Here is a 13,124-nt window from a genome sequence, read left to right as displayed (position 1 = left end):
GTTCCAGCTTTCCTGAACGATTAACAAACGAATGCGACTGAGATGCAGAAGCACCTGAGACTAAAACCCAGTCCTGCCATGCTTCAAAGGGATCCTGCTTGGTTCACCATTTATCTACTTAGAGGCTCACCTGCCTGAAGAACAAACCAGGGCCAGATCTGAACTGCCTCTCCCAAGGTTTCTTCCTTTTCCTTATACATTAACATTTTTGGGAGTTTTTCTCGGGATCAGTCCATATGTACAAATGAACTTTATATGTTAAAATGTGAGTGTATGTATTAAATACAATTGAGAAAGAAGAAAAATGATGGGGGTCCTAAATATATTCCCACATAAATACACACACACACACACACAAACTCTCTCTCTCTCTCTCTGACACATTAAGTCCACAGTTGAGTTTTCCCAATAGTTGGTTCTTTTATAGAAACACAACAGGTTCTTTCAGTATCTCTGAACAGTGCAATCCACTACATTCCCCTGTAAAGACAAACCTGTGAACTAAATGATTATCAAGAATTATTAACAACATTCTAATGGAGCCATTTAAATATCATTGTGGAAATTTGATCAAAGTAAGCGATTAATATCTACATGGATGTTCACCTCACAAACACGGTGCAGACCAAACAAGCAACGACAGACTTACGACAAGATATGTGGATATCTAATTTGATCTAATTTTTGGTAACATATTTGTGACATGGCCGTATGAAATCACTTACAGTTCAATCAATCAAAACTACGCATTTAATAACTGACCGAGGAATGATGAAGAGTTTTCATTCTCAGTTACAGATGTATTAATAGCTTGGATATGACAGCGTGTCAACATCCAAATGCTGAAGAAATGTTGACGTGACTGAGGTGAAAGTGATGTGTCGTTAAAGTGAAGCGATGCGAGATGATAGAGATGTGTATGTGTGTGTGTGCGTGCAAATCAGTAGCTTAGTTATCAGGCAGAAAGCGTCACATCTCACATCAGGTACACAGCTGACTACTACTCCTCTTCTCTACAAAAAACTAAGCTTCTCATTGAGATGTCACACAGTCATCTCCCGTGCCGCCCCCCATGTGGCATCTATGCAGGTTCTGGAACTTGCGGCGTTGCTGGCATCTAGCAATCACAGGCGCGACCTGCAGGCACACAGGAGGATGAGTTTGCAAATGTTATTCAAAGGGTTCATCCTTCATTTTATGCTCATCCCTGTGACCATTAATGTATTACAAAGAGAGACTTATTACTTAAAAGGGATTATCCAATTTGCATTATTTTCTCTTTTAACATGTACTGCAATATTGAGAGCTGAAATCCATCACTGATGAACATACAGGAGTTCAGTTTCCGGGTGGGCCTGAGCCACCACAGACTCCACACAGAATAGTTCATTGGCTGCTGAATGTACTCTACCTTGATCGGTGAGCATTTGCTGAGCATTGCTTCCTGTTCGCCTTCTGCAGAGATGATGAATGAGAAAAATACACTTATTTGCTAATATCACATCATTTCCTTGACTCTTACTGAACTGTAGGAACTTGGTAATCTAGTCTAATGCATGTTTATAACCTATATATTTGTGTTCACCATGTACTACAACATTTTGTACTTTTTACTTTGAAGTGCAATCCATCAAATGCAAGCAGACAGTCTGGTTGAGGTCCATGTAATCTGTATATTATATGACATCATTGTGCATAGTATAATTAAACACTCGCCTCTTGGACTGGTGGAACTTGCACCTGCAGTGGCCACCTGGAGCAACAACACAAAAAAGGTCATTCATATGGTCTGTGTGTGTGTGTGTGTGTGTGTGTGTGTGTTATATAAGCCTGTTTATGCACGTGTCTTACTGAGCAGGATGGTGATGCCAATGAGACAGAGGACAGCCGCTAAAATCAGACCCCCAACACGAAGTCTGTAGTAGTCTGCATGAAGAGGTCGCAGTTAGAATATGACAACTACAGTCAACTGAAAAAGCAAAGCATGCAACTGACATGAGAGTGGCACACAACAGGACAGGATGGGTGAAAACTGAAGCTGAACAGATTTCTTTGGTTAACAGCCCTTACTGTTAAAGACACAGACCGTCTATCCACTTTCATCAATAGAAACATTAAAACTAACGGTGATAGAGTAAAGTATTACCAAAGGTGAAGGGGTCATCTTCCACTGCAGGGGCACAAACATATGAACAGGGTCAGTTACAAGCTGGTAGGAACAGCAGATAAGATTATGACAGAGAAACAAATAACGGATGACTTCATAAAGCAAACAGTAGCTACACACTGACTGGAGATATACTACACAATAGCTGAGATTAATTTCAACATAAATCAGGTTATCAGATCAATATATGTCAAATCTAAACAATAATACACTTCATTTAACTTTATATAATTCCTTATTCAATGAGTTATGTAGCTTCCTTATTATGCGGTTCCTTATTTTGCCTATAACCAAGCACTTATTAACCTTGCTACTTAACCAAAATCACAGATGAACAAAAGTGAAAGGTTAGTGTGCTTACAGTTCTGTTCTTCAGCAAACACCAGTGACACAACTGCAAGAGTTCACAAAGACAAACACACTTCAGAACAGTCAAACACAGCTGGAGGCATCAGTGAGAAACGTGTCAGATCACATGGTGGCAAGTGTGAGATGAAAATGAGCCTTCAATATTGGCTGTTTGTTGAAAAGCAACAAAGAATATATAGATGTGTTAAGAATGTTATAAACGTGTGACCCCAAACCATCTGAATAAGAGAGCTGGGGAGGTTGTTGCTACCTATTAGTGCACATTAGTGGTGGTTGGCTCAGAGTGTAGTCGCTACACGATGTTACACAAGATTTAATCTGAATAATTCAGATCAGTTTTCAGGCCTGATCTTTTAGTATCACAACACTACATTACATTTCCAATGCCTCAAAGCTTCCATGTCTCCAGGTTAATTAGATCAGGAGTTGGTGTCTCCCAGATCTGTTATCTGTATCTTACAGACACATTTTAGTGCCTCTAAAGTTGAGAATTACATAGCACAGTTTAAATAATCAGCAGAGTGCAAGTGTAACTCCTCTTTGTGACTGAACTTTCCAAGCAAAACTAGAAAATCAATCGTGTATACTCATCACTTTTAAACTTTGCATTGTAAAGTTCAAAATAAAAACATAGTGAAGGACACTCTTCATGCTGTTCCAATGCTTGTATTGTCTAGTTTAAAACCGAAGTACTGACACGTGACATATAGATAATGAATTCAGGAGATATGTTAAGCTGAAACTCAGTGTTAAAAGATCGTATAACGCACAACAACACTCAAACTAATGTTCTGTTTTTAGCAAATCCATTTCTTAATCTCTGACGCGGCGGCAGGATTACACATCTGGGCTCAGGTGTATATCATACTAGAGTGACATGTGTTTCCAACCACACTATATATAAGCCCAGGCAACAAAAGAAGTAAACAGAATGTGTTATTGGCAGACATGATGGCTCAGTTAGGGAGCAGGTCTCGCTCGCATTCTCCGGCTCAGGCTGCGTGTTGCCCCGCAGCTGCTACTACTTAGCGTTTAGCCCCGCACACACACACGCTACTGGCGCGCCGGTAAAGGGCACCGGTAGGGAAGCAAAGGCTGCATGTCAAAGGTTCCGACTTCGTTTACGGCATACTGTATAGTAGTTAATAGATTAAATCACCTTATATCATCTGTAAGACCGACACAGTGCACAAATGACTAATCGCCATAACAATAAAAACGAGATACACCATTGAGCCCAATTTAAGAAGATTAAAGGGATTAACGGGAACATGTGAGCAGATCTCACTGCTGTGGGAATCAGATCTGTAACAAAATGATCTCCTTTCAAATATGTGTCTTTGTTTTCTAAAAGCTAAATATGAATACACTGTGCATAGAGAAGACAAGCTTGATTCGAGTGTGTGATTCTGAGCTTATTAACACTGACTAAATTAATAGACAGATTTATGTTTTGAGGACATTAAATGACACACTGCTGAACAAAATGACTTTGACATTTCACTTACCTGTCATCAACACCAAGGCGAAGATCTTTGACATTGTCAAGCTTCTGTCTTTTAAACCTGGAGAGATATAGCATATATATGACCAAATACAGGCAGATTGTCAGTCCTGCTTTAATCACCAATGAACAAAGGAATAAGCTTTATAGGATTTGTACACAAACACACACGCATATGACTTGATGTAATCAACAAAAGAGATATATTCAATAATCAGGAAAGAAAATATTAATCAAATATAAAGTTTGACTTTTGACTAATGCAGGCACGCTCACTGTAAATGCTTAGTATTGATTAGCCATTTGAACAAGACTGTGGGGAATAAACACTGAGGTAAATAACATTACCTCCTGTCCCAAAGGCACAAATAATCACATTTGAACTCTGTTTGTGTGTGTGTGTGTGTGTGTGTGTATGTGTGTTTGTAAGAGAGCTTTGCTCCAAATTGGCTCCTACCAGCCAGAAAAGTCAACAAACTCTGATGTATGTCTGTGTCACAGGGGGCTCCTGAATATATTTATATACACACATCAATCATATCATACACACATCACTGTCTCTGTTACACAGACAAATACATCTGATCAAAGTTACAAAGTGGTCTCTCTGCCTCTCTTTCACACTCAGACACACAGAGAAACCTGATCTGATGGTCATGGTTACAAAGTGCATTAATGGCGCCTTAACCGCAGAACCCACTTGCTGGCTAATGCATTACTCTGTTATAATGTAAAAACATCTATTTTCAATTTTTCTGTCCATGTTTCAATGTTATATTTTGTTTATAAAGCCACTGCGAGGCCACATATGCAATGTGAAACAACAGTGTGCACATTACAATTGCGTAATCACCCTTATAAGCACTTGCCACATCTTTCAGGATAAGCTTACAGCCATTATCTGCCACATCACAAAATCTATGAAAATATCATTAATGTGCACTCACCATTCTGGAGCCATTACTGCCACTAATGTCATTTCAATCTATTCTACAGCACATCTCTTGGAATTGCCTCTCCCGAGGTTTCTAACTTTTTTCCTCATACTGTACATTAAGGTTTTTCTTAGAAGGTTTTTGGGCGGGGTCGGGCATTTCCTATTGCTTTGCGCCTGTAAAGGCCTTTGTGACATTGTCTGTGATATTGGGCTACATACATTAAGTTCACTTGACTTAATATCTGGTGGTATTTCCCTTTTATTATTATTGGTGCAATGGCGATACCTCAAATGTATTCATAACTGTGTATCGTTTTCATTTAACAATAGGACCAATCCAGTATGAACATTTTATATCATTTGTCATATACTGAGACACATTTAGTGTTCTGCTTCAGATTTTTGCATTCTCTGTCCAACATAAAGTAGACTCAATGAGGTTTATGCTTATCAATCTAAAAGGGACAGTGCGCATGAATAAACACCAATGAAAAGGGTAAATGCACCAGATTTGGCCAACTGGGCTCATTTTCATTCAGTCCCTTGTCAGGCTAAAGAAGAGCCATGAAAGTGGTAAATATGAGTTCAGTGTTCTCCTTGAGAGAAGGAAACAAAACATGCAAGTACAAATTGTAATAGCAGAGGATCATGTGACTGCTGATAAAGCACACTGATTAACCAGAAATGTTAAATTGGCTTTTTGTGTCAAACAAGTTGCCGACTCCTGATTGCTGTGATTGCAAAGTTGTGTCTCGTCAGTGGCACACACTGTTGTTTAAAAGAAACATAAATTCACCAGCTATTATTGAACATAAAAAATATATTGATTGACATGAAAATAAATATAGCCTGGACATTTTACTATTAAACAAACCATCCATCCATCTCATAATGTCTCCCTCTCTCATTCTGTCCTGATCATGTTCGCAGCAGCAGCATCGTGAACATGAGCTAGGCCACCTTCAGAAACTAGGCACTGATTTTCTACTTACACCTTCACCGTTTCCCTTAAGAGTGAGACGTAATAAAGAGCAAACACATGCAAAGGACACACACACACATTCACATAACGCTGTTTTTCTTTCCTCAGATATCAGTTATGACAACGGGGTGGTGATTCTGCAAGAGAGAGAGAGCAGAGCTGATTTTGCATATGTGAGAGATGTGACCTGACCACACCCTGCCCAGGCCACCTGTAATACGAGTATCTAGTCAAATTAGCTTGACAGAGAGAGAGAGAGAGAGAGAGAGAGAGAGAGAGAGAGAGAGAGAGAGAGAGAGAGAGAGAGAGAGATTCTCCCCCGGTGCCTCTCCATAGCAACATAAGGCAAGGCAGTGGGAATGTACAGGATGGTGGTAAACAGGCCGGCAACCAGTACGGAACATTTTACCCCGGGAGAAAGACAGAGGGGGAGAGACAAGAGAGGGAGGACAGACAAGGACAAAGACAGAAACAGGAGAGGGAAAGACAATAAGAGAGGACTGGCAGGGAAGAAGGTCAAACTGAAGGATGAGACTGTGGCAAAGGGCAGGCAGAGAAGAGAAAGAGCAGGAAGACAGCAGGGGAGCATTAAAGGGCCTGTGAGCTCTTCAGAGCCTCGGTGTTCCTATATTCAGATTACACTCCATAGCAAATGTTAGCATAAGGCGTTCCCAGGCTGGAGGTGTGTGTGCACGTGTTTATGGCTGTTTCACTCCCTCTCTATGCCATCTGTCCTGTCACTCATTACTCTACAACACTGAATGTGATGTACACACAGTCAAATATAAATATATTATTTGTCCCACAATACAAATACAACTTCTTTTATATTACTCTTGAGCCGTTGTTCTTTCAGCGTAGCTTCTCTTGCGTACAAATTCCCTGCAGAGCCACTTTTCGAGCTCTTCCTGATCCAGGAATAAAGAGAGCTCTGTTCTGCCTGTCCTGCCTGTCTCCGACTGTCCCCTCTGCATCACATTTCCTTTGTCTCTCTGACTCTCTCTGTTGCTCTGCTGAAGTAACAAATTTGTCTTTTCTGCTCTCTCTCCCTAGTCAAAACGAATTGACAGTTTGTTTGAAACTCTCCCTCTCTTCTTATCTCTTACCTTTATAAAATATAAACTCTATTTCCATTTCTACGCTTTCACTCATTCTTCTTCACTGCTGTCCTCTTCTCCTAACATTTTCACTCACGCACCATTTCCTTTACTCTAATCCTTCCTTCTAGACTTAAAGCTCATTTCTCCCTCACACACGTTACACTCTCATTTTTCTTCTCACTTCTCTCTAATCTAAGTGTGTTTACACAATAAAAGTCTGCTGTCCAAAGCATCAGGCTGACACTCTTGGAGCCACCTTCTTCTTCATCTAATCAAAGTGTATTTCAAGTCCAGTCACATATTAAAATGTCCTGTCCTCACAAACACATTCTCCATGCTTTCTTCACTTACAAACAACATTCAAGATCTTGATTGAATCTTAATGTCAAAAAATATACATTAGCCAAGGTCTAAGGCCAAAAGCAGACATACCAACTAAAACACTGTCAATATGCCAGCAAATCATTAAGTAACCTACGGCCAAGAAGGATCTTTTGTGAAATAATAACAACAAAAACTGATTCAAGCATAAAGGTTTCAATGTTTTCATATAAATCAGGAAACACTCAACACACACACACACACACCACTGCAACAACTCAACAAGTCTGGGTTGAGGGTCTCCTGATGATGAAACTCACAAACACTACATCAAGGCAATGGGAATTGAACATGTTTCCAACAATACATGCATGTCTGTCTGAATATTGTCCCATGCACTGATGTGTGTGACTGCGTGTGACTGCGTGTGTGTGTTATTCCTGTACTGCACTACAAAGGCAGCTGCATATTCTGAGTGGAATACTTTATCCCTAAATTAGCAACACTGGATTCCTGTGTCCTGTCCCTGACAAAACATCCCCCCACCACCACACACAGACACACACACACTGTTGCCCTTAAGGCTAGTGTAAATACAGTGTAGCATAAACATCTCCTCCTTTGCATTATGTCAATTCAGCTCCATTAAAATATTATAAGTTGATATTTTTCTAAGGCCTGTAACTGAAATGTATCCCTGACTTATTCCTTTGTTTACTACTGTCATCTCTGGCTGTTAAGTAGATGGATGATAATAGCATAACAGCTATTGAACAGAGCAGAGGAGCAAAACAGATCCAACTAATGCATTCAATCTATTAGAGGAGAAATAAGCAGCGCAGGGAGGAAGAGTCGGGATTATGAGTCATGAAAGAAGAGAATGAGTGGAGAAAAAAGGGAGAGCGGAGCAACGTATGACTGAGAGAACAAGAGTGACAACAAAGGCAGAGTGGAGGCGGGACAGGAATGAAACCTTGAGGGAAAAGTAGGAGGAAGACGGAATGAAGGAGACAGACAGCACAGTGGGGAGAGTGAGGAGGGACGTGAGGAGGGAGACAGAGGGAGTGGAGCATACTGGAGCCATGACTCACATATGGAAACCATGAGGCTAACAGCCAGCGCTAACAGCGAGGGGCTAGGAACGGCCCGTTAACTAAAGACCAATTGGATCAGAATGAGTCAAAGAGTGGTTGTTTACTCATTTAAAAGACAGTGTTGCTAATTTCTGTTCTTCCTTTGTTCATTTTCTGACATCCATTTAATCATTTTAACTTGTTGGAACTTGTCTTAAAATGCCGCTTCTTCTTTCTCAGAGTAACAGGTAGAGACAGTGTGCTGGGCTCAGGCTTTGAGCTGAGCTCTGTCTTCATTGAGTTTAAATGAAGCCAATGAGTTTATACACTGAAGGTCACGCTCACATCCTTGATATATAATCAATGACTTGTTGAGGTTTCTACCTGAGAGCGCTTCCATGCTTTCAGTCTCCCTCAGGCCGTCCCCTCACACACTCTCCTCTTCTTTTTTAAGAACTGTGGTCATGTGAGGAGAGATGAGAAGCTTAGTCTGTCTCACCTGACAAAGGAAATACAACTCTCTCTCTGATTTGCACTGTGTATTCTCCTCTCTGCATTTGTATGAAATTGACAATTATTCTTTGCAGATCTCCTTATAGTCCCTATATTCTCACTATGTAGCAAGGTTGCCACAATGTCAACAACTGGAGGACAAGGAGAGAGTTTAAGCTTCATGCTAGTGTTCTTGATGCTGATTGGTCATCAGGAAGGTTGAAAAAAAAATCCAGCTGACATCAGATCCCCAATCGGAAGTTCAAACAGCCAATGAAATCTACTGTTATAGAACATTCTGACCCTGTCTCATGACACCTCTAAGATATGCTCATGGATCTGAGGATGACATTTGGGCTGCACTTTGCTTGGGGGCCAGCTGTCCTGTTCAGTGTTGGAAGAATCGCCCGCCTATCAGGGCTCCTCGGCTCCAAAACCTAAATTCTGCCAAGGTCAAAGCGTCCTCTGGTTTCCCTTTTCTCCGGTATAAAGTCAGACTTCTAGTGTTCTTCTGGATCTATCCATGACTGTTGAAAATATGTCAGAACTAGGCAGGTGTCTAATGTCTAGATTAGTTTGTTCATGTACAGCACAGCCATAAATGTGACAGCTGTCCATGGACATATTTGAATTCTCCTCGTCTAGATAAATATCTGGATCTGAGCCAAAGTTCACTCTTTGGAGGTCCAGTACTGGAACTGATTTCCACCATTTCCAGAAACATCAATTTGTCATACTACTGTAATACTGCTGAGCGTTGATGCAAATAGTTGGTCTATAAAATTAAAACCTCCAGTTCTACTAATTAATATTTATCAAGCAATTGCTGAGAATATAAATATTTCCAGAATAAACAGGGAAATGATGATGATATGTGCTTAACTTCCTTTCAGTTGTTTGAGGCATCTGATTTTTTTCTTAATCTACACCTTTACTAATTTACACTGTTACCAATGTACAGCTTTGCCAATTTACACCTTTGCTAATTTTCACCTTCGCTAATCAGCATAGAAGGTCTGAACCTTCTGTCCTTCTGTCCATAGTCACATAATCACCTCTGTCCTTGTGCCTTAGTAGCAAAATTGTTATCACCACTGCCCTTATCAGCTGGCCTTTTCACACACATACAAACACACAAGCATGCACATACATACACACACACCACAGCAGCTTACAGTAAGTCATCAACGCTAAGAGCAGAATACTGACAATTTGCTATACTAACAATTCCTATGGATCATAATTGTTTTTATTCCCTGCAGGATCAACTGGTTGCCACTAGGAGGAATTCCACGTACCACTAGTGGTCCACATTCCACAGTATGAGAACTGTTGCATTATGTCATCGGGATGTATTGCAAAATATTTTACAGGTGAACAACCTGTGTGATTTTACTTCAGCAGGCAGTAACGTGGAAGAGACCTGTGAGTATCTCAGCACACAAAGATGATCTCTTACTCCTCTAATATCCTCCACTTGCTATTATTTATTCATTTGAAACACATTCAAGATGGCATCATAAACACAATCCAGCAGCATCCGGATGTCATTAGTGAGGTTTTTCTCTGGTTTTATGAGCCCACATGGTGGAATCAAACACACACCGAACACGGTACTACACAGTGTGTCACCGTTGTGTGTAAACGTACTTATAAGCGTACGTTTTTGAAAATGAATTTATACAAATAATCGAAGCGCGTGACATCAGTCAACCCACGGACACTGTCGCGCGCTGGCTCGTGCTGTTCCATTGTCCGAGCAGCGAAGAGCTCGCGCATTAATTATGAGCCGGATAACAAAATGACACTGATGTTGTAATTTGGTGACGAATTACAGGAACAACTCTAAACATTTTGAAAAACTTTAATTATATTGTCTTTTTTTTTTTTTTTTTAAGCAATGAAGAGGTTACATCTCACACTTAAAGATGTACTACGCAAAGTTTTTATGCACACAAACTTGACTAAAAAGCACCGTGTCGAAATGAAACATGATAACATCATCGCGCTAAACTGCGCTTCTAGTCGCCTAAAAAGATAAGCGAGCGCAAATATTTACAAAGTAAGAACTTCCTGAAGCAAATGCCTTTTATTCTAAATGTTACACTCGGACAAACAGCAGAGAGCTTGGGTTGCATATAAACTAGTATCGTGAGTTGAGCACATACCTCTGACAAAGTGAATCCGAGTAAGATCAAGGAGAAAAGTGAGGAAATGTGCCAAACGGACGGACTGACTCTGGACCAGCCAACACCCTTTACTGCATGACGCTCAACAGGTTAGCTCGGTTTGCAAAAGGGGTTGAGTTAAAGCGGAGGATTCACAGAGGAGCCTGTGTGTGTGAATCCCGGATCGGGGTTTTGTCGTTGTGGAGGTAGAAACGGGGCGTGAAGGCTGATTCGGGGTCAGATCCCACAGCTCAGAGCCCAGTCCTCAGAGGAGGAGGAGGAGGAGGAGGGACCACCTTTAATTGTTGTTTGTCGGGAACAAACGTGCCGATATCCTCCTTTCTGCAACCGGAGCCTGGGGTCTCCATTCACTTTTACAATGTTCCGTCTAAACGAATTTGGATTTTATTTATACCGTAAACAGAATTATTTACGTCGAATTTTAATCGTAGTGCAACTGCCGTATGCCCTTGATATAACATTTGTCAAGAAATAATCTCATTTAAAAAAACATTCTTTCAAAAAAGTCGATTTTCGCTCTCTCTCTCTCTCTCTCTCTATATATGTTTTTTACATTGTTTTTATTTCCGAGCACCAAGTATATAACAAGGAACTAATCGCAATAGATAATTGTTTTACCTATATTTAAAAACGTACTATTAGAATGTGTTTGTTCTCAAAGGTTTAGACTTACTATCACTCAAAGTTACGTAGTCAAATTTATATAAATTCCAGTTAAATTTAAACACAACTTCAAAATTTGTCCAGAAGCGTGAAATTTATTATTTTCTTGATATACACACTACACTTTCTCTAGAACATATGTGTTATCATATCTCATTTGAAATGGTCGACCACAGGGATGACATCATAGACTGACTCACATTATAATCTTAGTATCTCCATGATTAAAGCAGAACAGACTAAGCTAAACAGCATAAATTAAGCTCTCTTGCTCTGCATTTACAGATCTGGACAAAATCATGACACTTAACAAGAAGAAGAAGAATATTTAGGGATCTTTTCTTTTTAATCTCAAACATGGAGCCACATTAGTATCTTGTAGGATAAAACAAACACACCTCTGAAGAAATTTAATTGTGTTTTCACAGGTCTGTACAGATACCATTGTTGGAGAGTCTGAGTTTCCTCCCACCTCCCACCCAGTCCTTCCACCCTGTTCCCTTCATCTCTTCCTCCTGGCAGAAACCGGTTTGTCGGCCATGAGATCAGATTTCGCTGTTGTCATCTTCCACTTTTCTACAAGGAAAGGTGAGAGTGAATAGCGGAGAAGGTGTTTGGGAGGGATGGAGAAGTGGTTAGAAACATAAAAGGATTTCCAGGTCTTGTTTTTATATCCACAGAGAGAGAGAGAGAGACCGAGAGAGAGAGAGGGAGAGAGAGAGAGAGCGAGAGAGAGAGAGAGAGAGAGAGAGAGGCACTCAACTTTCAGTCAATCAAACACTCTTACTTGTTCCTGTTGGTGCACCTGGTATCTGTAAAGGAATCAGGACATGTTACCATTGTTACACACTCCCAGACACAGACAGTTCTATGTCCCCCCCATATGGCTCACTAAGTCTTCATTACTGTCTTGATATGAAAATGATCGTTCAATTGTGTTTTGTTGTTTGCAAATAGTCTCTTCAGTGTGTGTTGCTGTAGCTCTTACAGAGAATAACGCTCACTCCTCCAAGCATCAACAAGCTGGCACAGATCAGGCCTCCAATCCGTAGCCTCTCATAGTCTGTTGGTTGATAAGCATAGAAGTTAGATCCAAAACAAATATACCATCAAATTAAGGCATTACACTAAAGATTTTAAAGCCCTATTCCAATTGCATATCTAACATCCACAGTGATGCAAAGATATATTACAGGATGTTTTGTTCTAATTAAGAGAAATCCAATATGTTTACCTCTGAATTTGCACCACAATGAATATGAAAATGACCCATATGTGCTTTTATTTACTGTTTACATATTCACAGTCCAATATGTACCGGATATGA

General features: G+C 40.3%; 1 protein-coding gene across 1 annotated transcript; it reads right to left on the bottom strand.

Moving 5' to 3' along the window:
- Nucleotides 1–395: 395 nt before the first annotated feature.
- Nucleotides 396–11,709, bottom strand: LOC143000834 (FXYD domain-containing ion transport regulator 3-like). Its single transcript, XM_076150279.1, has 8 exons — nucleotides 11,114–11,709; nucleotides 4,045–4,101; nucleotides 2,529–2,561; nucleotides 2,147–2,170; nucleotides 1,852–1,926; nucleotides 1,717–1,753; nucleotides 1,412–1,455; nucleotides 396–1,137 (listed from the first exon to the last, which is right to left on the bottom strand). The coding sequence occupies exons 2-8, from the start codon at nucleotides 4,076–4,078 to the stop codon at nucleotides 1,118–1,120; spliced, it is 267 nt and encodes an 88-aa protein (XP_076006394.1). The 5' UTR covers nucleotides 4,079–4,101; nucleotides 11,114–11,709; the 3' UTR covers nucleotides 396–1,117.
- Between the last annotated feature and the right edge of the window lie 1,415 nt (nucleotides 11,710–13,124).

This window comes from Genypterus blacodes, unplaced genomic scaffold (genome assembly GCF_046128005.1).
Source record: "Genypterus blacodes isolate CSIRO-AG114 ecotype Tasmania unplaced genomic scaffold, CSIRO-AGI_Gbla_v1 ptg000052l_1, whole genome shotgun sequence".
NCBI lineage: Eukaryota > Metazoa > Chordata > Actinopteri > Ophidiiformes > Ophidiidae > Genypterus > Genypterus blacodes.
The sequence above is the reverse complement of the archived record's forward strand: the minus strand, read 5'-3'. Positions and strand labels throughout refer to the sequence as shown.

What these genes read in the sequence shown, in the direction of transcription:
- LOC143000834 (XM_076150279.1), bottom strand. Translation starts at nt 4,078, where the DNA reads ATGTCAAAGATCTTCGCCTTGGTGTTGATGACAG. An exon ending in GTTTGCTGAAGAACAGAACT is followed by an intron (nt 2,171 to 2,528) that starts GTAAGCACACTA and finishes GTGCCCCTGCAG; the next exon opens with TGGAAGATGACCCCTTCACC. An exon ending in AGATGACCCCTTCACCTTTG is followed by an intron (nt 1,927 to 2,146) that starts GTAATACTTTAC and finishes CTCTTCATGCAG; the next exon opens with ACTACTACAGACTTCGTGTT.